The 27,019-nt window shown below is 41.2% G+C and overlaps 3 protein-coding genes across 3 annotated transcripts in view; 2 read left to right on the forward strand and 1 right to left on the reverse strand.

The window, feature by feature from the left end:
• The window catches only part of sult2st3 (sulfotransferase family 2, cytosolic sulfotransferase 3), a 340,324-nt gene that overhangs the window by 191,973 nt on the left and 121,332 nt on the right, over positions 1 to 27,019 (forward strand). The window lies entirely within an intron of this gene.
• Positions 1,821 to 26,188, reverse strand: LOC311039654 (carboxypeptidase Q-like). The gene is made up of 11 exons (XM_084049596.1): positions 26,075 to 26,188; positions 24,553 to 24,688; positions 22,722 to 22,931; positions 21,884 to 22,000; positions 21,209 to 21,416; positions 19,694 to 19,901; positions 11,005 to 11,116; positions 6,662 to 6,753; positions 5,981 to 6,076; positions 4,795 to 4,900; positions 1,821 to 2,240 (listed from the first exon to the last, which is right to left on the reverse strand). Exons 2-11 carry the CDS (start codon positions 24,686 to 24,688, stop codon positions 2,080 to 2,082), a joined length of 1,446 nt encoding a protein of 481 aa, XP_083905722.1. The 5' UTR covers positions 26,075 to 26,188; the 3' UTR covers positions 1,821 to 2,079.
• LOC311040702 (calcium homeostasis modulator protein 5-like) lies at positions 7,227 to 10,158 on the forward strand. Its single transcript, XM_084051042.1, has 2 exons — positions 7,227 to 8,114; positions 9,168 to 10,158. Exons 1-2 carry the CDS (start codon positions 7,566 to 7,568, stop codon positions 9,588 to 9,590), a joined length of 972 nt encoding a protein of 323 aa, XP_083907168.1. The 5' UTR covers positions 7,227 to 7,565; the 3' UTR covers positions 9,591 to 10,158.

The raw sequence follows: 27,019 nt of genomic DNA on the forward strand, positions 1-27,019 counted from the left end.
AAAGGCGGAAGGGAAACGAGGGGAAGATTTCATTGGCTAGAAATGCGGAAGTTAAATGAAGGGAAACGAAGGGGGATTTTTTGGTTGGCTGGAAAATGAATGAAATTGAAGCCGAGAGCTCTGTGAATGGTCAGATAATGAAGCGCCCTTACAGTCCACCAGGGGCTGGGTACGAGGGAAGCTGGGATTTCTTAGTTTTACAAATAAGTGTTTCTTGAGGTTAGGTTTAGGCATTGTTTTACTGAGGTTTAGGTTAGTTGAGGGTGGGTGTAGAAAAGAGTCATCTAGTCAGCAACCTTCCCCCTATTCCCATGGATTGGATCCACCCCTCTCACCTGCTCTCACTCATCACCAATCACACCTGTCTTCACTCACAACTCATTAGTGGCCCGGTACATATGTAACCGGTGTATTCTTTATCTCTGCGTTGTGTGATGTCCTGGAGTCTCAGTCGTCACTTCACTTGTTCATGGTTGCATGTTGCAATTAGTGGGTTATGTGTTGTTTGCCTTGAAACTCATAGATAGGTGTGTGTGTGTGTGTGTGTGTGTGTGTGTGTGTGTGTGTGTGTGTGTGTGTGTGTGTGTGTGTGTGTGTGTGTGTGTGTGTGTGTGTGTGTGTGTAATGAACATAGCACATATGTACTTATACGTATAATAATCATGTGTTTCTATCTTTCATAGTGTAAAACCATGACCGTGAAGCCTCACCACTTCCTTGCCCAATCATAAAATGCTCATGTGTGCAACGGAACAATAAATGGCTTGAACGGAACTCTGTTGTCCCACATTCTTGTAGATGTGCTATGGTGATGTTCAATATTCTGTGAACCAAAGTAGAACTCTATCTTACAGTGGGTGAGGGGGGGCATTGCACAAAACATGACTATCCTCCTATAATTTGAGAAACTGTCTGTAGTGGTGAGACCAAAATTTGTTCTGCCCGGTTCTCCTCAGTGGCTGGAGCAATTGATCTGAATTTGCACACAGCCATTGACCATTACCATGTGCACGGAACAGCGAAGCCTGTTTTTCTATTTCACCAAATCTCAGCTGTTTATTAGTGTTTTTGTGTAAAAGAATGTCGCCATGGTTACGGGGCTGCCCAGCTGTGGGATGGCCCCGCGAGCTATGGGATGAACTGCCTCCCGGGTTGCCAGATCATGTGCGCATATACCCCCACGGATGCGTCGACAGGGTATGGACTAGTGTTAATTAATGCATATGCAATTTTTATAAGATAACATGAAATGCCTTTTTGAGTAATTATTTTCTCTATTGATAAATGCTTTGTGAACCACTGATCTTAGTTTTAGTGAAACAGGGGCTCGGTTCATGGCATAAGGCAAGAGTCTATGATCTTCAACAGACACCGTCAGGCTGGATGAAACCTTAGCTCAATCACTAGTGTGACAGCCTGTGAGTCGGAAGGTTGAGGATTCGATTCATGTCTATGGCCATGGGTTGAGGTGTCCATGAGTAATGATCTTAACCCTGGATTGATAGCCACAATCCCTCAGCACTTTGCTCAGCTGTTGAGAATGCTCATTTCATTGTTAGTTGCATGGGCTGCTGTGTCTCAAGTTCAATCTATTCTGTCTTATTGTGCTATTCTTGCATATCGCTTTTTGCCTATCATGCCTCGGACCCGTTTATCGCTGCTTGCAGCTATATTTTTATTTAGTTTTTTTCTTTGTTTTAGGGAAAGGAAGAACTGTCCAACTGATGTTTGTAAAACTTTATTGACACAACAGAAGCGTTGATGATAATAAAGCCAAAGATTAAAGGATTGCTTATCAAAAATAGATGTTAAAAATACATTAAAAAAAAAAAAAAAAAGATCAAAACAAACATTAAACCTTGTCCCTGGACTGTGTGCACGTCAGCAGAAATCAACTAATACTTGGTGACAACTGAAAACAATAACAGAAAAGTCATGATGAGAGGTTTGGTTGGAATGAAAACTGCATAGTAAATTTACAGAAGATTGGGGCTGATACTTGGGGTCATAAGAGACAGTCATTGTCCTCTGTGTTGATTGGTCAAACGTGTCACTGTGGACGCTGTGTTGGCCGATTGGCTACCTGGGCAGCATGTCCTCCAGGTCGGAGACGACGTAGGCGACCACGGCCCACAGAGCGGAGCAGAGGTCCATGGCCACGGGACTCTGGACTGTCATGGTGTCTCCATCACTGTGATGGAACCAGAAGTACCTGCTGTCTGACACATGGAGGCTGGCACCTACAGGGACCACAGATGGGGGGGGGGGGGTTAACCCATTAAGACCTGAGGCCGATTCTACAAAACTGTTTTTTGAAAAAAAAAACTCAATGGTTCTTTTTCATGTCAAGGACCCCAAAATGTGTATGTATTTGCCCATGGACCCCCCATCTCAAAATATTTTGTTCTAGGGACCCCCAGAAGCAAAGATTTGAGTTACAAATGTTCGCTCACATTTGCACACATTTACACGATTTCTCAAAAATAGCAGATCTACAAGCTCATAGCGCGGCACTCGAGAGAGAGACTAAAAGAAACACCAGAATAAATGAAACATAATAAGCCAGTAAAAGCATAGCGCAGGTTGTTTTATTCAAGTATGATGTATATTTTCCTGGCATGGTTCAAGTCCAGCCAGCTCCTTATGAATGCAGCTCCATTTCTGTCTTGATGAGGAGGTCTTTTTCAGGATGGGTGGGGGCCCTGACCAGGCCAGGAAAATGTCAGTATAGCATGCCAAGGCTCCTTAAGGTGTGAACTCACTGCTAAGTTGAAACACCCCTTAATCGGGGGGCATAAGCGATGGGCTCTGAGCATAACTGTAGTCCCAGGTTTTCAGAAGGTGACATACCCGTGTCCTGTTCAGAAACATAACACCTTCACGTGTTTCCAGTTAAAGTCTGCTGCTGAGCTGAGCTGAGAGTTGAGCGCCCCGCTGCGGTGCGTTGACAGCAGTGTAGCATATAGCAATGTAGATCTGTTACTTTAGTGTACTAAAAACACATTCAGTGTAACGATAGTTCATGTAGACACGGAAGGCAGAATGTTTATATTCTTCATTCACACTCCCCGGACCCCTCCCCATTCGCTTATACAGTTGTACTCCTTTAAGTCAGTACGTTCAACCTTTGTCTTTCTCATTCGCTTCAAGACAACTCACTCACGCCCTCATACCCACAGTGCAACACTGGCGGGCCATTTAAGCAGCTTCTGCTCTCTGTTCATTCTACATGCTTAGCTGTCATTGCAGGTTGTACAGCTGTAGGTTTTCAAATACCCTCCACCTCCCCGGCCTCCTCCCTGTGGCATTTAGTTCATATTGTTATAGGTTTATTCTGTGTTTTGTACTGTGGTTCTCTGGATTATACTGTGATTCTGTGTATTGTACTGTGGTTCTATGGATTGTACTATGATTCTGTGTTTGTACTGTGGTTCTATGGATTGTACTATGATACGTGGTAGTTTAATTAGGCATTGAAGGTTCAATGTTTATGTAAAACTGTATTTATGCTATGCTCTGGGGGTTTTGTGATTGAAGATCTGTGACATTTTTGCACAGGGAATCTTAAATATCACAAGAGCAGAGTCACACCGCCAAACTTGAATGCAATATCATTGCAATATGGTAAATGGTTAATAAATGGTAAATGGATAATTAATGGTCTGGTTATTTCTGAGCTGAAGTGTCTAAATGAAATGATAGTTGTATTGAAAAGCAAATGTCCTTGGTCAACTTTGCTGATATAAATGATGTTTTTTCACGTTATTCTCAATTCCTCACGGATATGTGAGACCACCGTGTATTCTATGTACGCTGCAATTTCACTTCTTCATAATACACAAACAAGACAGTTTGTCTGGACCACTTAACCACCACAACGAAAACCACACAGATCTATCAGGGAACGACAGCCAGACAGACAGACAGACAGACAGACAGACAGACAGACAGACAGAGTGAAATTCTGCGTTTAGAAAACAACTAGGTTATATCAGATATTGTTTACCAATCAATACTCTTTTAAATCCATTATACTTTGTTGATCCCGCAGGGTTCTCTACATTGCCTGGCCTGCTACTTTATTCCCTCTACATCTACAAAAAAATAGTCGATCTACAAGCCCAAGATCGTCTATTCTCGCCCGAATGTTCCTGCCAGAACAGCGTCAAGAGGTCAACAAAATGCCGCGACACCAGAACCTCTCATCATGTGTTGTACGTCTTGTCGCGTGTGAATAAGAGGATGTGTTCATGCGTACACAGCAATTTCACTTCTGAAACCACAAGTCCAGTGGCAGGAGATGAGGAGTTTAGTTGATCAAAAACAGTAATGAAATGAGGTACAGAGACCCAGGGTTGGTTCCTTTACTGGGATCTAGTGCAGACAGACAGACAGACAGACAGACAGACAGACAGACAGTAGGGCTGGTAACTTTCCTCAGAAATGATATTCGAATATTGGTCTTAAAAATTGGCAGATATTCGAATATATTCGAATACTATTATTATTATTATTATTTAAAAAAATAATAATGTTTAAATAAAAGTTTTTTTTACTTTATTTTTTATGTTTATTTGACAGGGACAATACATACAAACAACGTATCAAGTGCTCGGATCCAATAATACATTGTTTTTTGTATTGTTCCTTTTTTTTTTATTCAAATATTAATTTTCATATTCGAATATACATATTTCCCCCATATTCGAAATTCGAATATTAATTTACCATCCCTAACAGACAGACAGACAGACAGACAGACAGACAGACAGACAGACAGACAGACAGACGTACCTGGGACCCCAGCCTCCATCCAGGGTGATATATCTGTCCCTTCAGCTTGGGTCTCCAGTTTGGTGGTGTTAATGGCAGCCAGCAGTTGAACCACCTGCTCCATCACCTGGCAGCAGGAGGAGAGATACAATGAAAACCTTTATTTAAACAGGATAAATAACACTGGGACCCACGCAGTACAACCACAGTACTTGTGTGGTTATAGCCACTGGGAGCTGACCAGTGTCTCTTTGGTAAGTTCTCTCAGTGAGACTGAGAGAGGGAAACACTGGATGGCTCTGGGTGAGATTGGATCCCAGGCCTGCTAAACCATCATACACGTTTAACTCTTTAAAGATTAGATTTCGTTGGGCTATTCAAAAATAGCAGATATACAAGCTCACAGCGCAGCACCGAGTGCCGCGCTATGAGCTTGTAGATCTGCTATTTTTTGAAAAATCATGAAAAGTTGTGCAAATATTTGTATTTATTTATTTATTGCAGACATTTGTAACTCAAATCTTTGCTTCTGGGGGTTCCTGGAACTAAATATTTTACAAATGTTCGCTTTAAAAAATATATAATCCACGATTTTGCCACAAATGTTCATGATTTTTCAAAAATAGCAGATCTACAAGCTCATAGCGCGGCACTCGGTGCCGCGTTATGACCTTGTATATCTGCTGCTTTCTTTGGCTATTTTTTGAATAGCCAAAGAAATCTAAACATGACACACAGATGCGTTCCCGGTCTTAACACATCGGGTGCCAAACACGGTCTGAACCGTGTTTTCAGTCTCTTTTGTTTTTTGTTTTTTTTTCCACACGGGAGGGGCTGGAGCAGCTCTGGAATCACCCACAGTGATTCTGAGAAGGAAGGGCCTTATCACTGTGCCAAAAAACATGTCTCCCATCCGCTTCCGTTCTAACTCCTTCTCTAAAACCCCTATAACTCCGAAACGTTTTACGTTTGGGAAAACTACTCATTTTGTATGCGCCATTGTGACCCGCATGAAAGATGTTATCGTTCCAGGCGTTAGCCAGGACCATCGTGCAAAATGCACGCAGGCTTTGTTTCACATGGATTGCTCGTCTTGGAGTCTACAGCTTAAACAGCGCCACGCAGCTCAACAGTGAGATTTCTGGCACCGAACGTAATCTGTTATTATAAAATTCTGGCACCGAATGTGTTAATGGGTTAACATTACCTTCCATGCCGCATCGCTGCCTTTGAACTGTAAAGCCACCGGAGTGAATGTCCCCAAATCAGACTCCATCACAAGGTCATAGTTGGACAGATTCACCTATAAGAGATGGGGAGGATGAGGTAGGAGGGTGAGGGGTGGAGAGAGAGAGAGAGAGAGAGATGGAAGACAGATAGACAGGTTGAGAAACAGAGAGCAAGATTAAAGGAATAGTTCACCCAAAAAAATACTTTTGTTTCCTATCGATCACCCCATGGAGACTTGAATTCATGGATATCTTTTTGTTCATGTCACATTCCTAAGCCAATAATTTGATGACCAGTGGACCGGCAGGCAGCGTTTCCCGTAGGAGACACAAGGGAGACCCTTTTGTGTCTCCTACTGGAACCGCTGCTGTTCATCAAATTATTGGCTTAGGAATGTAAAAAAAAAAAAAAAAAAACATGAATTCAAGTCTCCATGGGGTGACTAATCGATAGGAAAAAAGTCATTTTGGGGGTGAACTATCCCTTTAAAGCTGTAATTGACCAAAATAAATACTTTATTTTTTTACATTGCCACATCGGAGTTATTACTGTATGTCACACCGTACAGCATCTTCCACCCTAGCCCTGAGGATTCAAACCGACAACCTCGTCCGCTTCCCTAACCTGCGGGTCAGCAACAGTAAAGTGAAAACTACACCTTGTGGGCGTCATAGTACTGCTGTGCTCCCACGCCACCCTGCTCCTCTGCTGTCCACAGAACCGCTCTGAGGGTCCTCCTGGGACGCAAACCTGGACACACACACACACACACACACACACACACACACACACACACACACACACACACACACACACACACACACACACACACACACACACACACACACACACACGTTTGTATTAATATACTTGTGAGGACACCAACATTTTAGGACAGCAATCTTATGAATGTTCTCATTTTTATAAAAAAAAATATTGCCATTTATAATCCTAAAACTAAAGCTGAAAATATCGATGTACGATGTGTATTGTTGCTTTCCCATTGTAAAGCTGCAAGGCTTCTCTGGCAAACGGGTGAATAGGAACACACCGGACTCCAGGACCAAGTACTTTCTATCACATTGACTTAATACTGAATTGCGTCACTAATTATACAGTAACTCAACAACCAGGAAATGGTGTAGACAACATCATGTGGAATTTCTTGATATGCATGCAGCAAAAAAAAACACTTTTTTTCAGTTGTTACACTGGTCTTATTGTTGTGGCACCCTGCAAAAGAGAAGTGAGACAGGGAACTGCTTAGTGAGACTGTGGGAGGGGTGCAAGTGGACAGCAATAAAGACAAATCAGTATTTTTAATGAACTGTTGAGCATGTCCACAGAAATGCACATTTTAATGCGTAATTAAGTAGTTTTTGGAGGAAAGACAATTGGGATATAACAGCAATACCAAATGATCATTATCTAGAAGGAAATAGGCCTTTCATGGGACAACAACTTTCAAACTCTTTCATCTGTCCTTTTCCTGTTTTAATCAGCTTTGCTTTGCTTTTCTTATAATTTTTGTGGAGTGCATCTGAAACCTTCTCGTCGGCATTATGGCTAACCTTCTGCCTTCCATCATAAGCTTCGTCGTGGATCAGAAGGCCACCATCGGTTACAGTTTCATGGCACTTCTGACAATCGGTGGTGAGGTGATCTTCTCCAAAGTCTCCTTTCAGTGTCCCTGCAACCACGACCAGAACTTTGCCTACAGGCTAACTTTCATGCTCGGCCCGGCTGCGGTGCTTCTGATTATCGGCCTGTTCTTCAGCACCAGCATGTGGAGGCTCTTCACCGGGTGCTGTTTGCGCCCTTTGAAACTATGCCCAAAGGGCAACCGCTTAAAGTGCCCCAGGGTGATGCTGAGTATATTCACTGGCGCCTGTGTGGCCCCTTTGATGTGGCTGTGCGCGGCCCTGCTGAACGGAACCTTTTATGAGTGTGCCGTCAGCGGTCTGGACAACAGTCTGGTGGTGGGTCTGTTCTGTGAGAACAAGACGTTCAAGTGCCAGGAGGAACTGTCCCGCGTGCCCTGCGACAAACTGTCCAAACTACACAGTGATGAACGCAAGGAGCTGCTGCTAATGCTCAGGGCACAGTCACAGGTAAGCACTGCTCTATTCTCTGTGTCTGTCTGTCTGTCTGTCTGTTGAGCTTGAGAGAGAAGCTACTTCAGTAGTGCCGATCCCCAGACACACCGCCATGAAACTAATAATGTTGCTTTTTTATTATTTTTATCACTTGCCTTGGCGCATTCATGTTTTGACTATTCCTCTCTAGTATCTCTGTATGTGTAGCAGCAACAAGAGTTGATGCATATAGGAAGTGGGGTCGGGTGTCTCTATACAAAACGGGTAGTTGTCTTCTATTGTTCTGTAGCTTACACACCAATCAGCAGTTGATGGGTTTCACCAGGTGCTGTTGTGGCGTTCAGTGCAAGCCCCCAGAACCACGGTAGAACAGTGAAGCTGCCGTCACCTGGTGGTCAAATCTGGTTTTGCAATACTTCCCCATTTAAAACGCCTCTGCGCATGCTTCTACCGTTTGAAATCCTAGTGCGCCTGCTCTGTACTCAAGTCTTCTGCATTTGGGCAACAACATTTGGTGCTCAAATCAAGAAAAATGAGGAAGTAGAGCGTAGGAGCTTCAAACGCTGGTGAGCAACTTTCATTGAAATGAATAGCTGGGGGCGGGGCAGTCCGTTCTCTAGATATATTATAACTCTATGGTTCAGTGAGAATGAGCCATTCACACAGTCAGGCACAGAGCAGACAGAGAGACGGTGCTCAGAGCGGCCAATACCCAATACACAAATGTGTAGGCTAGATACCCAGACTGAATCGTGAGGGGGCGCAGTAACCTTTTAATAAACAGGCGACAGCGCCACTGGCTCCACGCCCCTTTTTGCTAAAAGGTTGAACCGTGTGTTGTAGAAACGCTAAGGGGGTGGGGGGTGTTCTCCAGAAGTCAGCTCGTCTTCTATGGAAGCATGTTGCGCCCCAAAAATAGCAAATCTACAAGCTCACAACCCGTCGCAGCGCAACTTGTTGTGAGCTAGTTTCGGTTATTAGTTGGTTATTAATATTAGTTATTAGTTAGATTAAAGAGTATTCTCTTTATGTGATCGTGTGCACTTATATATTTCTATGCATCCACAGATCCTGGGCTGGGGTCTCCTCATTATAGCTGCCGCCGTTGGGCTCGTTGGCACTTGCTACACGAGCTGCTGCTCCAAGGTGAGCTACCTGCAGCGCACATTCTGGAAGCGCTATGTGCAGAAGGAGAAGAAGCACTTTGACGACTTCACGGTGAAATATGCCACCAAGTTGGCCGAAAGAAACCTGACGAGCTTCTTTGACCAGAAGGACCCTGAGAAATTCCCCTTCCCTGACCAGGAAGCGTGGGAGAAGATCTCAGCTCTCTGTACCTTCACTTCTGGTGATGGCATGACGTACTACAGCACCCTGGACAAGTATGTTGGGGAAAAGGGGAAAGACAGGCCTGAGGGGAAAGATAGACCTGAAGGTAAAGACAGACTGGATCTGGAGAGTGGCATGGAGATGTCTTTGAGATCAACATGAGAGCACAAACAGCCATTTTTACTTTTTGATTTAGATTTTTTTTTTTTTTACCAAGGAGTCATTGCCATTGCCGTATTGTGTAAGGCAGTGGTTCTCAAACTCTTTCATGTCAAGGACCCCCAAATTGAGACTTATTAGCCCGCGGACCCCCATTTGAAAAGATATGCCAGGGACCCCCATAAGAGAAGATTTTTTACGTCTCTAGCAGTGATTCTCAACTCAAGTTTTAATTTCAAGGACCCCCCAGTTTGACATGCATTAGAGGCTACGGACCCCCATTTAATAGCATTTATATCTCTGGGACCCCAATTCATATTGTGAAATCAATGTTAATTTAACTCTGAGAGTGTACAAATGGACCCCACTTTGAGAACCATGGGTGTAAGGGATGGAATATTTTCTGGTCCACGGAGGAGGGGAAATTGCTTGCTTACAGAAAATCTCTTACATCTTTGGTCAGATGGCCTCTACCCACTCAGCTATGGCCTTTGGAAGTGGTCAGGGACCACTGTTTTGCTTTGGGTAGTTTTTGAAAGTCAATAAAATATTGTCTCTGAATCTGGCATATTCTTAAGTTGAAAACTGACCAAGTGCATGACATTGAATCTGCCCCCAACTAAACAATTGTGTCCTTTTTTTGTAATACATGTTTTTTTTTGTGTTATCCTTTTAGCATTATTGTATAACTGTACCTCTGTACCTTTTGAAAACTGTTAATAAAGTATTCAGTGAATCAATTTGACCACAATGGAACAGAGCCTTAATTAGTATAAAATTGGTAAGACCTGTGATGGAAGAAAGGAAGAGGCCCAAATTCTTTCCAATATGGCTGCTGCATAGAGCCTATAGAGCACCGAAGTCTGACGTAATTTACACGTCCTTCCTGGGTCGCGGTCCCCCCCCCCCCCCCCAAATCTGAATTCCCATAGACGTATTTAATATCGCGTCAAACAAGAACTGTGTTCCAAAAATAAACAAATGATCCCGGCGGTTTGACTCATATGGATATGAAGCATCAACTGACGGTGAGAAAACGCTAATGTTACGTCAGAAACAGACTGTATCAAATATGAGTGACTGACTATCATAAACGATACAGAGCCACGTCCCTGACAATATCGGCGAGACAGTTTGTTTATTTTTGGACCACAATTCTTGGGTATAAGAAGACCCAATGTTTTTCTCCATAGAGAAATTACTTTACAACCCAGGGGATGAACGAGTGACGTCAGGACTTCTGTACTCTATTGGGAGTGGGACATGCATATGATTTTCATGTGGCCATAGTTGGTAAGTGTGTGTTATATAAAAGCAATACCTCACTCCAGGCCATGCGTCGAGCCAAACACCACCGTAGCATGGCTGACGACCTGTCGTGAGTTATTGCAACAGTGAATGTGTCTCTCTTCATTACCCAGGTCCTTGATGATTGACAGGGCCTCCCAGGAGATGATGGCCCCGCCTCCATCGTCCATGGCGCCCTGGCCCACATCCCAGCTGTCCAAATGGCCGCTCAGTAACACAACCTTACAGGACAGCACACACACACACACACACACACACACACACACACACACAGTGGAGGAGGGAGGGTGAGAGATGCTCTCTAGGTGTGGAGTAGGTGTCCATGGCAACGCTGCTTCATGTACATTACAGAGGGAAAGCATCTGTGTATACAGTACCTAGCCTAGCGCTAAGGTAAAAGTGCGATATATCAGCAACCTACTTTCTTAAAGGGTCTACACCATGAATTTTAACTTTTTCTTCATTTTTGTGTGTTTTTGGTCTCCCCCACCTCTCTTCTGTTCCAACAAATACCCGACTTCGAGCATGCAGGCTTTCATAGGCTATCTGTGGTTTTTATGTAAATTGGTCTGAAAACAGTCCGTCAGATTTGTTCCCCCACCCTACGTCACGTCTGGGAACAATTCCTCCAGTTTTTCAGTTCTAACCAAAAAAAAAAAAAAAAAAAAAAAAAAAAGAATTTTTAAAATGTTTTCTTTTTTTTCTTTTTTTTACTTTTTCCACACAGAACCAGGACATAACATGCATACAAACTGGCTCAATAGCGCCCCGTGCCAAACAGGACAATGTGGTATTGCAGGTGAAAGTGCTTTATAAGCCAGAGAGAAGTTAGTTGGAATGAGTATATCTGAGGCTTGATTTAGGCTCAAACCTTTTGAAAAACGTTTGAGGGACATAAACAATATGATATCAAATATTATTATTATTTTTTAAATTCATGGTGTAGCTCCTTTAAACAGATGAGACAAATAGGAAAATCAAATAAGCAAGAGCTAAAACAAATAAGTGTATCAAATAAACAAGATCCAATAAAACAAGAGCTCGTACAAATAATTGGCAGCAAGTAGGCAAGGCTAAGAGGAAGGGTCAGGGTAGTGTTTCCTGAAGAGGTGGGTTTTCAGCCTGCTTTGTACTAAGTGTGACACTTTTTTTTTGGCAAAATAGGAATGTCAGGGTTAATGTGGTTAACGTTCATTTGAATTCAATTGTAATATAATCAAATATAAATATCAAACAAATCAGACAGTCTATTGTTTTTTGGATGAGGGCCCACTTTAAGATCTTGAAAGCGTTCGCGGCCCACCCATCTACCACTTAACACGGCAGCCGTTCAGCTGCTGTGTTAAGTTCTCAGATGGGTGGCCCACATGCATTTTCAGAGCATGTTTATTTTAATGATTAAAATAATTTATCATTAAAATATTTATCGGTATCACAATGACATTTTTTTTTTCCGGTTTTAAAGAAAAAGTACCACGATTTAGTTTTCATATCGGCTTGTATCTCTGCTATTTTTCAGCTATTTTTGAATAGCAAAAAGTATGAAATAATGGTTAAAGTGGTTACAATCTAAAATGACAGATGCTTTCCCGGTCTTAATGGGTTAAATGCTCCCCTCTGTTACAAATCAAACCTTGGCATTTCCGATCTGATAACGTTTACATTTGAGACAGAGGCTAAATATACGGAATAGCCCAAAGCCATGCTGTAAATAGAAGAACTACATATGTCATGTTTCAAAAACACTACAGGAGAGAAAATGTATTTTGCACATTCAAAATCTATTGTGGAAACATATTTCCAAGGTCCAAAACACATTAGAAGATACTATAATAATATATTAATGTTCATTCAGAGAACACATTCATGAACTGTTGAGGTGTGTCATCTGCCGCCACAAGATGCCACCCTGCAGTTATGAAAGGCATACATATGGATATAAATCATGTAGAATCCTGAGTGATGAGCAGGCGGTTCCACATCTGCTTTTAGAGGAAAATATCCCCTAAAGATAACATGGAAGGAAGACATTTCAGAAGAAACCGCAGTCTTCTTAGGAAGACAAATAGTTCTTTGTTCCGTAAAGTAGCTTCCTCAATTTGATCATCAGTGATTTTATCTTCCCCTCAGTTGCCAATCGTTGATCTTTCTTATGGGTTCTCTTATCTTTTTGTTACTAGGAGTGAAACAATTAAAATAATCAATTATAGTGAGAAAATTAATCAAGTAATCGAATAATCAATTTAGTGATTTCATGTACACACTGTTCATAACTTCACCAAAATGGGAATGTCTGTCTTTGTTCCATAAAATTACAAAAGTAAATTTTTGGACTGTGGGGTTATCATATTAAATCACTTTCAAGGCGGTTTGGGTTCAGATAACTTGTGATGCGCATGTGCCATCATTTTGTATTTTATTACCTTTACTGTCTTTTTATGGTCTAAATTATTCACATAATGTAGGTTAACCACTTAAAACACTAGCATCCCTATTCTGGGATCAGACATTTCACGAAATAGCAGATCTACAAAATCCCAACGCATAACAATGTGGTGCGTCGTGAGCTTGCAGATAGGCTATTTTTGGCAAAGAGATTTGGTGTAGAGGGGGAAAAAAGAGCGGACCAGGTGAACCTAAGTATATTGGTTTTATGTGGTTAATTGAATAACTTGATTTTGTTTTAAACAAATGTATAACTAGTGAAATAATAACTAGTAGCAGCCCTCATGTTTTCTTTTGATGATCCTACGTGCCGAGTTATAATGTATTAATTAAATAATTAATCGCAAAGTATATGGCTTAAATGATCCCCTCTATTTGTTTGTTTTTTACAAATCAAACCTGGCGTTTTCTGATCTGATAATGTTTTTAATTCGAGACAGTGCCTTAAGCACGATGCCAAAAACACAATTAAATAATTAATCACAATTATCTGTGTGACAATTAAATCATCAACTAAAATTGTCATGATCGTGACTGACCAATCCATCACTAGGCCCCCTGTCTGCATTATTATAGAATCAATAAACCAGTGTTCTACCTCCTCTGACCAGGGGCCTCCATCACTACTGGACCCCCTGTCTTTATTAGAAAACATGTGACCTCTATCATCACTCACTGCTGCCAGGGAAACGTTGACAGTGACAGCGTGTCATCATGACCCGACGTTCATCTGCGCTTTGGCACTTCTTTGTTCCAGTGATTCAATTTCCTCATTCTTAAGTTCTGCTTCTGGGAGATGAGGTCTTAGATTACACAACAACGGGAAACAATCCAATCTCAAATAGCAACAAATACCAGGGCTGTCACGATCAGGACATTTTAGCTGATGATTAATTGCAATGATTTATCTGTGTTTTTGGCATTCAACAAAGGAACACGTAAATACAAATTACATTTCTGTTTGCCTTTTAGGCTTTGTGAACATAAAATATATCTAGTACCAATAATCAAAATAAATGGCCAAAACTATATAATAATGTTATTATACTTTCAAATCTACAAGCTCACAACACGGCAAGATGCCACGCATTGTGAGCTTGTTCCCGTGGAATGGTTAACTTGTTCGACTGAATCAGCCAAACCCTATAAAAAAAGTATTTTGGTATTAAAAGTTACATTTCTGGCCTTCTCTACCCTTCGCTGTCGTTTATTTTGTCAGACACTGAAAGATTTATGTATTGCATGTATGTATTTTGGCAACTTCAGTCGACTGCAAGATTCTCTTTTACAGCCAACACCCTCACATTCACATGTGAAATTACAAGCCAGTACAAGCCAGTAAAACCCAGTTTAATCCAGTGTAACCCAGTACGAGTCAGTATAACCCAGTACAAGCCAGTGAAGGTCCCAGCAGGTTCGATTCCAGGTACAGCAATGTGTCGAAGTGTCCTTGAGCAAGACAATGAACCCCTAGCTGCTCCCCGAGCACCGTACTAATGGCTGCTCACTGCTCCTAGTAGTTATAGCATAAATGGGCAACTGGCAGCCGGGGGCCACATGCGCCCCCCACCTTCACTTAATGTGGCCCGCAGGTTAATATTGGAATAGTGATATATTATTGATTTCAGCTGTTACAATTCCAAACATGACCCGCTATACTTATTACTTCAGTCTATATTAGTGGCTTAATGACTAGTATTACAATTCTATTGTCTTTTTTATGTCCAATGTGTTTGTATTTAAGTTCATAAAGTTAACATAAGTATAACTAAATGCATTTGAAATTAAATGAAAATGTAACTTTTCAGGATTCCAATTCAAAAAGTAGCAAAATAGCCGATCTACAAGCTCAAAACGCGTTGTGGTTTTGAGCTTGTAGATCGGCTATTTTTGCTACTTTTGTGTGACATAGAATGGCGAAATACGGCATTCATTTAAGAAAAAAGTTAAAATGTGGAGTTAAGAGGTTTCTGTACAGTACGTGCAATGTGGCCCTCTGGAGTGAGTGTGGAAATATAGTGGCCCTCTCCATCATCAAAGTTGCCCACCCCTGAGTTATAAGATGGGTAAATGCAGAGGACAACTTTCGCATATTTTATTGTAAGAGTAACCGAGTACAACACAGTGTAACCCAGTACAACCCAGTACAAACCAGTACAACCCAGTACAACCCCAGTCCTCTAGTGTTGGCACAGGCTCAGTCATTTCCCACACCCACCATTTCCAGCAGGATGTCCAGCGATATGAACCATTAAGTTTCCCATCACCAAGTTTGGCAAAACACGCTATGCGAGGCTATAGGTCAGCAGCAGTGGCCCCCTCCCCCAACTGCATGACTCACTGTCATGTTAACGCTCCTGAAAAGAAACAGGCTCATCTCACTACAAAACACCCACGCTGGAGTCTATACGGAACCGGTACACCCACCTAGCGTGACTCATACATCACGCTGTTGAAATCTAATGAGTCTTAATCAGCAGGCTTTGCGCTGTGCAGGCAACATGATGAGGTCATGTTGGACGGATGCGCAGGAGGCTGATGAAGCCAACTGCGTGTCCATCATCGACATGATCTTAAAATACTTTCGTTTTTTTCTGGTGTGGGAAAATAAAACTTGGGGAGTTTGCAGTATATCATCTGAGGTTTTTTATGTCATCATGTGGTCAACTTCCTCTATAAAGTACTTCTCTGTACCAGCAGTGATATTTTGCATTCCTAAAATAACAGGACAAACTAAGATTTATCATTTTGAAATCACCCTAACCAAAACTACATCCCTTGCCTCTCTTAGCCCTTATTGTCATTATCATTATTACTAGATTATTATTACAAGGCCTAGATAAACCGTGAAGCCGACGGTTTGGGTTAGCCAATCAGGGAAGCCAATGCATACTATCTCCCAAACACACAAGAGAAATTGTGCGTCCCTCTCAGAGAGATACAGATATTTGTGCTTTTTCGGCTCTCGGAAACCGGTGCCACTCTGCACTTTACACCTCGGGGTAATATGAGACTCACACGCCAGGTTTGAGACCGTTTGGTCAGACACTTTCCGAGTTAAGCCGGACAGGATGACAGACAGACGGTTTTGTGAATTAATAGAAGGATTAAAGAAATCCGACTATGTATTTGTTTTTTAGAAGAAATACATACAAGTTTCCAGGGTGTGATATTGGGTGCATGAATAAGGTCTGACTTTATTTTGCCCTATATTTCAAAATATACAGTGATCAGCCAAATATTTTTTCTTTTCTTCTTTTTGTACTGTAGTGTACATTCTGATTGCAAGAATGTTAATGATAAAGTTTGGTTGTGATGTAGAAATAGCCAAGCCGAGCCTGGCTATTTCAAAAGAAAGCCTTTTTTCAAAAGAAATGTTGCTACGGCAACAGCAAATTCTACAGTGACTGACTTCATAATTATATTTCCCCCAGAAATGAAAGTGAACTCCCAGTGTAATCATCTTTCCATAGAAACTTTAAATAGTGATGGTTGACGAAAAGTAATATTTAGTGTTCCAATGTCCTCATTTCCAACTGAAACCCACACACAGTCACACACACACACACACACACACACACACACACACACACACACACACACACACACACACACACACACACACACACACACACACACACACACACACACACACACACACAGCTTTCCTACAGTACTGTCTGTCTCCCTCTCAGATTTCTTACTGCCTATCTCACCAAGACTGTCTCACAGCTTTCTTACTGTCTGTCTGTCTGTCTGTCTGTCTGTCTGTCTCTCCTAAACTGTCTCCCTCTCAGCTTTCCTATAGTACACTGTGAATATTTTTTTTTATTTTGACCAATCTGTATAGTAGAATATGTTAATACAATATAAATAACTCAACTGCGGTGGTTGTATTTGGTGTCCCTGCTCTTTTATAGTGAAATGTAGATCCTGTGGTCTGGTTTGATCAGTAGTAAAGATGTCATCACGGAAGGACATGAGGACATGAAAGTTACATAGTGCAGCTTTAATCACTTAACCCATTCAATCCGAGAACCATCTCTGTCATTTTAGATTTCTTTGGCTATTCAAAAATAGCAGATCTACAAGCTCATGAGCTTGTAGATCTGTATTTTTGAAAAAAAAAAACGTGAAAATCATATATTTCAAGCAAACATTTGTACCTCAAATCTTTGCTTCTGGGGGGGTCCCCGGAACAAAATATTTTACAAATGTATAAAAAATATATATTCAAAGATAAGGTCTCTCGGTGTGGACTTGAGACTTGGACTTGAGACTCGACTTGGACTCGAGTCACAAATTTGATGACTTTAGATTTACAACAAACACTTGTGACTTGACTTGAGACTTCTTTTCAAGTCACTTGATACCTTCCAACAAGCTTAGGACTTGTTTGAGACTCAAAACAAAAAGGTTGAGGACTTGGACTTTACTTGGGACTTGTCAGTCTTGACTCGGTACTCGAGAGCAAAGCAAAACTGTGACTTTGTCCTATAGTGAAACGGACCTGAGTTGCAACTGTGCCACTTTCACAGTACACAAAATCTCTTCACCAAAAATAGCCGATCTAAATAGCCACGTTGTGTTGTGAGCTTGTAGATCGGCTATTTTTTTCGGCAAATGTTCCCCCCCAGAATATGGATGCTGGGGTCTAAAAGTGGTTAAATGAACTATTTCCAGCAGAGGCTGGCCTTACTTAGTGCTTCTTTGGAAAGATTACGTCACATGCTGTAGGTAGACTAAACAGCTGTAGGAATGTGTACAGTCAGCAGGGTAGTGCCAGCGTTTCCCCCAACGCTCAGCAGGGTAAGAGGCTCAAGACTTGTATTTGGTTACATCTCATATATATACGAGTTACACACGGTTCGGATCCTCAACATTGTAGCAACAATCACAACAATAACAAGTTCAACCATTTGTGACGATATTCGTCACATTCATTTCACAAAATCCTGACTCAAAAGATGTAAGCCTGTGTGTTGTTTTAACCCTTTAAGACCTGAAGCCGATTCTACATGTCTCCTAAATCCCAACAGTTTTCTGAAAAACGTAAGTTTCTATATCAGTGGTTCTCAAACCTTTTCATGTCAAGGACCCCCAAGATTATATGTATTTGGCCGCAGACCCCCATCAAAATATCTTGTTCCAGGGACCCCCCAGAAGCGAAGATTTGAGTTAAAAATGTTCGCTTTAAAAATATATATATTCAAAGATTTGCACACATTTTCACGATTTTTCAAAAATAGCAGATATACAAGCTCATAGCGCGGCACTCGGTGCCGCGCTATGAGCTTGTATATCTGCTATTTTTGAATAGCCCAAAGTGTAAAATAATGCTTTTTAGCTCAAATCTAAAAATGACACAATTTCAGGTCTTAATGGGTTAAGACTGTTGTTGTTGCCACTCCCGTCTCGCCCATTTTCTCACAAAATAAAAGAGCACGGCATCAGTGGGGGAGAGGGAGAAAGAAAAAGAAAAATAGAAAGAGAGAAAGAGAGAAAGAGAGAGGGAGAGAGAGGGAGAGAGCGCAATACTTGCTATACAATCAAAATTGGTAAAGTGAAACATTTTGTAGTTGTAGTAGTGTCTCAGTTATATAACTGAGACACTTGAGAGCAGGTTGGGGGGGGGGGGGGGGAAACACACGTGTGTAAGTTTGCGTGTGCACAACAGGTCTGGCCCTCACAAAGCTGCTTTGAACCAGTCTGTCCCATGACATAACATCAGTTTGACACCCCTGCTCTACACTGTCTCTCTAAATAAGTAAAACATATTTCTAAATATGAATTAAGTTTCATGAAAACCCTCCTGTTTGAATTATTTAGTTTGTTCCATCACCCTGCCATGCATGGCTGTGGGCAGAGTGATGATCATCTTGGGGAAAAGACAAGCAGAGCTGCAACTATCATTTTTTTACTCCATCGATTACCTTTTTGATTAATCCAATAATCTTGAAGCGTGTTTTAGTAAAAAATTGTATATCAATACAGTATATCAACAAATCAACGCGAGAAATGTGATTTTCTTTTAACCCATTGAGACCTGAAGCCGATTCTACAAAATGTCTTAACTGTTTTCTGAAAAACCTATGTTTCTACAGTATATCAGTGGTGCTCAAACTTTTTCATGTCAAGGACCCCCAAAATGATATTTATTTGGCCGCGGACCCCCATCTCAAAAAACGTTGTTCCAGGGACCCCCAGAAGCAAAGATTTGAGTTAAAAATGTTCGCTTTAAAAGAATATAAATATATTAATTTGGACACATTTTCTTGATTTTTCAAAAATAGCAGATCTACAAGCTCGTAGCGCGGCACCGAGTGCGCTTGAAGATCTGCGTACAAGCGTACCTGTTCAGGATGCTGCCAGCCTCTGATCTCAGCCACCGTGTTGAAGGAGTCGGCGTCAGGGAGGGTGGTGGCTCCCATGGTGAGCCGGACCACCACGGCGAGTCCTCGGTGGGCCATGCGGCTCATCATCTGTGCATCCTCCACTGTGATGCAGGCTGTAGGGATACGCTTCACTCCATCCTGGTAGTCCTGCCAGCCTGTATGCGGACTGAAGACAATTATGAACGACCACACCCGAGTTGGCTTTACTTGGTGTGCTCTTTTTTCCCTCTACACCAATGTTTTATTGCGTATAGATATTTTGCTTACTCGCACTACAAAATTGCTTTAAAAGAGACAGTTCTCCCAAAAATCGATTTTCTATCGATTAGTCACTCATGGAGACTTGAATTCATGATTTCTTTTTCTTTTTGTCGCATTCCTAAGCCAGAGACACACAAGACACAAAGGAGACTCTTTGTGTCTCCTACCGGAACCACTGTCGGTCATCAAATTATTGGCTTAGGAATGCGACAAAAACAAAAAAAATATCCATGACTTAAAGTCTCCATGGGGTGACTAATCGATAGAAAAAAATGTCATTTTGGGGGTGAACTATCCCTTTAATGCATATACATATATGATTAATACGAGGCCACAAAGGAACAGGCCAGATAAATAGCACTTTGGGGTAAATAGATGCTGTTACTGTACATCTGTTGCTGTTACTTCTCTTTAGAAATACTCAAGGGGAAAAAAACTGAAGCGATGCATTTATGTAAATGTCAGACAAAATGATGATTGCAGCAAAGTGGAAAATTGGAAGTGATGAGCTCTGGCAAACGTTAAGACAGGTTTGACCTTATGTTGACCTGCGCTTAGAATGCGTTTGAAAGTGGAAGTTGTTGTGTACGCACACACACTGCAAAACACACTGCTCCACCAGGACAGGATGCTGCTCAGACATCAGCCTACGCACTGCAGCACCTGGCATACAGAAGCCAGCAACTTACTTGAGGTTTTCATTATTTTTGAAAGATTTTGAAAGTGAAGGTGGTTAAAGCAGCACTATGTAAAAAAAAAAACATACAATGTAATTTTGTCCAATCTGTATGGTAGAGTATGTTAATACAATAACTTATACAATTGGGTGGTTGTATTTTGTCTCCCTGCTCTTCTATTGAAGAAGAGCAGGGACTTTTACTTGTAACAGAGTATTTCTACATTGCAGTATTGATACTTTTACTTAAATAAAACATTTGAGTACTTTTTCCACCACTGACAGGAGTTAGACTACAGCTAAGAGCAAGTGTCAAGAGCCATTGATCATTGATTTGAATCAGCTGTGTGGAGTGGAAAGAGTGACAACAGGAAGTGATGCCCAAAGTTCATGGCTCATGGGACACTGGAAACTTGTGGATAATACCACATTTTAGCTGAGGACCCCCTGGAACCCCAACAAGGAGCCCTGGGGGACCCCACTTTGAGAACCACTGTAGGTACTAAACAGGTAGGTGAAGACAGAGAGACAGATACCTGTTGATGGAGAATGGGGTGATAGAACGGATGAGCGTGGCGACAGCTCCTAGCTTGGCGGCCTCAGAGGCGCCGAAGGCCCGGTACGCCACCGTCTCTCCATAGCTGACGAACGGCTGGTTGAACACAACGATCCTCCCCACCGCCTCGTCGGCTCTACGCTTCAACTCCTCAAAGGACTCCACCACCAACACCTCAGCCTCTATACCTGGGGAGGGGTTATTGTTGAGTTGGGCGCTAGTTTTCAAGAGTTGGTTGTTCACACCAAGCACTATAATTACCGTATAACTATAAAGATATATGGTTATACGGTGGAGTCCACACCACAAGTACAGTATAACAAAGACAATGGTGAACGATATAGTGATTGTTGTGAGCGGCCCTTTATTCAGTGTCCATCCCTTTGTGTTTTTGTGCCGTGTTCTAATGGGACAAATTGCCTTTGCTCAGGCCGGTATTACATCGAATCTAACCATTAATTCGTGTCAGTCTACAAAGATAATGTCACTATTCATTTAACCACTTAAGCCCTATATATACTGTACTTTGCTGTACGAAAAATAGCTGAATTAGCTGGTTGTAGATCGCAGATGTGCTGGTTTAAATGGTTTAAAAGAAACGCCATGGGGGTAATGTGGATAAGAGTATTAATATGATGCAAGTGATGTAGTGTACCTCCAGGAGGGGTTCCTACACTGCTGCCCAGGCCCAGTATGGCCAGACTCTTGTTCCTGGGATGAAGCAGCTGAGCACTCTCTTCTCCTCTCACCCAGTGAGGGATCTTTACCGGTTCTGTTGGCGTTCAGCACATTAAATAAATACACAAGGTTTCATGTACTGTAGCAGGCCACATACTCTGCTTGTTATAGAAATACATAATGTACATACATAAAATTAATTTCACAGAGGTTCAATTCATCCGTTCATCCGTCTGTCCGTCCATTCATCTATCCCAGATGGAGAGAGCCACTATATTTCCACACTCACTCCAGAGGGCCACATTGCATATCGCTCCGTATTTTAACTTTTTTCGCCATTCTATGGCACACAAAAGTAGCAAAAATAGCCGATCTACAAGCTCAAAACGCGTCGCAGTGCGACGCGTTTTGAGCTTGTAGATCTGTTATTTTAGATATTTTTGAATTGGAATCCAGAATTGTTGTTTGCTATTTTTGAATTGGAATCCTGAAAAGTTTTTTTTTTTTTTCAAATGCATTTACCGGTAGTTATACTTATGTTAACTTGAACTTAAATACAAATACGTTGGACATAAAAAAGACAATAGAATTGTTATACTAGTCATTAAGCTACTAATATAGACTGAAGTAATTAAAGCGGGTCATGTTTACATGTTTGGAATTGTAACAGCTGAAATCAATAATATATCAGTAATCCGATATTAACCTGCGGGCCGTATTAAGTGAAGGTGGGGGCCTCCGGGCCGCCAGTTGCCCATGTATGATCTATCCATTCATTCAGTCAGTTATCTATCCATTCATCGATTCATCCTCACCCAGGTGTACATCCAGTCCATCTTGTGTCATGGCGTTGTACATGTATTTGATGGCCATCTCCAGGTTGTGGGAGCCGCTGACTCGGTTCCCGATGGCGTCGGTGAAGTCAGCCAGGCGTGTGTAGGAGCGGTTCTGGGCTGATCCGGACACGGCCAGATCTATGATCTGTTTGGCTACATCGGCATAGCCCGCCACCTCTGCTGCTATATCTGACATTTAACAAACCACAAAGAAGATGGTAAATGATACATTAAAGTGACAATGTCACTCTGCAATTCTTTTTTCTATCTATAAGCTCACAACGCATTGTAATGCGACGCAGATCGGCTATTATAACGATTTTTGAAAGAATCTTTAAATATCACTATGATAGTGGTAATAGATTTATTTTACACTTTTAATATTTGTGATATTACTTTGTCTTACAGGACTGTGTGAGCATATGTTGCTTTTAAATGTGCTTTATAAATAAACTGACTGGACATGACTAGTAGTAGGCTAACAATAAGGAATTATTGGTGTCGGGCAGAAACCCCTTATCTCAATATTCTAACTTTTTGTGCTTTTTGGTAAATTAACGCCCTACTTCATACTACAGCATCACACAAAGGCATCAAAAGTAACAGATATACAAGCTCGAAACGTGCCGTTTCGAGCTTGTAGATCTGCTACTTTTGCTTTTTTTTTAATTTAAATTCTGAAAAGTAACAGTTTTTGTAACAGGTTGGGAATCGCTGGCCTAAATTATTAGTCTACTAGTCCATTGGGGTCCCTAGGGGTCCTTGAGGGAGTTCCAGGGGGTCCCCAGCTAAATGATAGATTAGGAACCAAATGGACCCTTATGGGTCTGTAACATAGGGGGTCCGCGGGCTAATAAGTCTCAATTTGGGGGTCCTTGACATGAAAAAGTTTGAGAACCACTGCACTAGTCGACCACTAGTCGGCGCTGTAGGCAGCAGTCAACTAGTCGTGGACAAGCTCCGTGCTAAATATACAGTGCTAGTGTATTGTGCATGTGTTTAATTCTGTCGTCATGGCAACTGCTGGCAGGGCAGTTGCCATTTATAAATTGTGGTTTACAAAGTGTGGCCTACAGTACATGGTGTGAAATGCCACACTAGAATGCCTGAACTTCCTGCTTTACAAAATACTATTTTCATTGTTATGTAGAACTGTCCTCTCTGTGCATATTTATTACATGATCGGTAAAAGGTGACTACTCGACTACTATTATGAACAACATGTAGGTGTGGTATGTGCTCCATACTTCATTACATTTACAATAAGGCTGCAGCAGTTGAACAAATGGCTTTAATCGATTATCAAAAATAAAATAATGGATGTTAATTAAATAATGTTTTTTTTATGGACAATGCAACGGTTAACCACGTTTGACCCAGCAGCATCACTATTTTGGACATTGTCATGGCAAAACAAATAATAATAATACAAATAGCAGATCTACAAGCTCCGTTGTGATAATCAGACTAACTGATTTAGTCAATTATAAACAATCTATTAAGAAATGTTTACATCAAATTGTTGTTATATAACAGCAATAAGAACTTATTTTTTTTTCTTTTAAAGCGCGAGGCGTAGTGAGCTTGTAGATCTGCTATTTTTGGCAAAGAGCTATAGGTGTAGAGGGAAAAAAGAGCAGACCAGGTAAACAAAAAAGGTTTGATCTGAAACTCAATTTTATACAATATAGAGGGGGTCCCTGCTTCATCTCTCTCTCAACTAGGGGGTCCTTGGGCTGAAAACGTTGAAGACCCCTGTTCTAAGAAAATAATCCATAATTGCAGCCCAACACTAAGGAAGAGAGGGTACCTTTGTGTTGGGGTTGATGGGAGACGACTCTGGACACAGCGGAGTGAGGCAGACACTCACAGACACATGCCATGATGGACAGAGACAGACAAAGAGAGAGAGAGGAGGAGAGAGCTTCTCCGTTCTTCTGGGCCATCTGTGGAAACAGAGGAGAGAATATTGGCAGGTTTAAAAAGTACGGGGATGACAGGTTGATCTGCTGCTGGTATTCATCCAGTGTAGGAAGAAGAAGCGTGTCGATGCAACATACAAAGTTACATCTACAACATGAAGCAAAGGTCAAATAATCCTGAGAGCTGAATTGCAATTATACTTCCTAGCTGCCTTCTCTGTTCATCTACAACTGTATGCCAGTGTTGTGTTACTTATAAGTACTGCTCAACTTTTTTGATTGGCTACTGTTGTAGCCTTAGCCTATCAATAAAAAAAGATTATATTTCAACAGAATTTTGAAGATCTAAACCTGCTTGTTTGCATTGTTTGATGAATGGTGTCGATGTGTGTTTCGATACATTGTGACATTGATGATGATGATGATGATGATGATTAATTGAACTCCAATGGGCTAAAGTCCTTTAGCTCAATGGTTCTCAAAGTGGGTTATGTGGACCAACAGGGGTCCTTGGGGGGGTTCCAGGGGGTCCCTAGCTAAATTAGTAACATTTTTAATACTCTCAAGACTAAGAGTTAAAGATCTATAAGGGTCCATTTGGTTACAACTGACTCCATCATTTAGCTGCAGGACCACCTGGAAACTCCTCAAGGACCACCGGTGGTCCCCGGACCACTGGTTGGGAACCACTGCCCTAGAAGATAGTTGTAGAATTACATACTACATCTAATCTAACAAAAAAAAATCACTGGTAATCCTTGACATGAAACAGTTTGATAAACACTGATCTAGTTGTTGCCTGTATATGACTGGTGGCCTTGATTGATTGATGTACTTTATTTAGTAAGACATGAGAACAACAGTACATGGAAGTACAAATTCACAATACAAGGTCTACTAAACTGGAAGACTCATAAAAGCACAGAGCTTGTTTCAAATGAGTTCCCCATGCACACAAATCATGATGAATAGTCGCCCCATTGCAACTGATGGTGAATCATGTTGAGCTGGCACATTCAGAAGTCACTGTCTATGACTATGACTAAACCACCTACTGTGGATCAGTCATATGACACGTTATTATTATGTCATATGACACGTTTATGTTTCCTTGTTTTGATCCACAATAGCAACGCTGTCCATTGAAATTAAGGAACGGCTTGACGTAGTATGACAGTCATGTTTCAGGGCTAGGCTTAACGTTGCACTGAATTAGGTTCAGTTCACAAGTTCATCGCATTACAGAATGTAACAGAAAACAACTAATGGTGTAATAATATTTACATCACAGAAAGAACTGAGCCGGCGTAAAAGACAACACAGGACTTAACGCGATAACAATCAAGTTATAGCGTTGTTTTCAAACATTATAAATTGCGATTTCCGTAGAATTAAATCAAAAACACAAACCCTCAAGTGAGCTGATGACCTGATGTGACAGAATTATAAAACCATGATCTACTGTACAGCTCTGTCTCCTCTTCTAGAAACAAACACTGTACTTATGAGGAAACTAACGTCGTCAAGTCAGCCAGGAGTAAACAAGACGAGACTTCCAGAAGAACTTCAAAATAAAACTCACCTTGACGACCAGGAGCCAGTTGCACCACCTCACACTAAGTTCAAACTTGGCCTAGTTATAGCTTAACCCATTCAATCCAAAATAGCAGATCTACAAGCTTGTAGCGCGGCACCGAGTGCCGCGCTTATAGATCTGCTATTTTTTGAGTACTCTACCATACAGATTGGACAAATTCATATTTTGTTCATAAACAAAGCAAATAAATAAATTAAACATTTAAATAACCATATAGAAAATTACGTATTTGCCAGTCATGATGGAATTTGGGAAATAAAGTCAACAACAAATGACAGCAAATGTTCGTTTTATAAATATATATTATAAATAATATATATAAATATTGATCGTAATATTGGTCGTAAATACAAATAGAATAGATACTGTATATAAATAATTTCTTCCCCAAAAATAATGTCCACAACTTTTGTTAAAGTAAATAGCAGTGGTGAAAGAAGGCTAGTCTTGTTCTCAGATGTATTATTACGGCAACTGCAAGTAAACGTAGCAATACCAATATAGCAATGTGTAGAAATACTACAGAATAAAGTACTTGAGTAAAATAACAGGTATTGGAATGCATGTTTACGTAATCAAATGAAAAAGTCCCCATGCAGGATGGCCCGTTTTAAAATCATATTATAAGATTATTAGTGATGTACTCATGTGTTCATCACTCATGTTGCCTCTGGTGTGGGGTTGATTTTAATTACTTTATGTGCTGTAGAATACTATAATCTATAATCATGTATCAGTTAATGTATGTTTTGAATTAA

Source organism: Gymnoscopelus microlampas (genome assembly GCF_963454915.1).
Source record: "Gymnoscopelus microlampas genome assembly, chromosome: 3".
Classification (NCBI taxonomy): domain Eukaryota; kingdom Metazoa; phylum Chordata; class Actinopteri; order Myctophiformes; family Myctophidae; genus Gymnoscopelus; species Gymnoscopelus microlampas.

What these genes read in the sequence shown, in the direction of transcription:
- LOC311040702 (XM_084051042.1), top strand. Translation starts at nt 7,566, where the DNA reads ATGGCTAACCTTCTGCCTTCCATCATAAGCTTCGTCGTGGATCAGAAG. An exon ending in TGCTCAGGGCACAGTCACAG is followed by an intron (nt 8,115 to 9,167) that starts GTAAGCACTGCT and finishes ATGCATCCACAG; the next exon opens with ATCCTGGGCTGGGGTCTCCT.
- LOC311039654 (XM_084049596.1), bottom strand. Translation starts at nt 24,688, where the DNA reads ATGGCCCAGAAGAACGGAGAAGCTCTCTCCTCCTCTCTCTCTCTTTGT. An exon ending in TGGACTGGATGTACACCTGG is followed by an intron (nt 22,001 to 22,721) that starts GTGAGGATGAAT and finishes GAACGCCAACAG; the next exon opens with AACCGGTAAAGATCCCTCAC. An exon ending in GCTGGCAGCATCCTGAACAG is followed by an intron (nt 11,117 to 19,693) that starts GTACGCTTGTAC and finishes CTGTCCTGTAAG; the next exon opens with GTTGTGTTACTGAGCGGCCA.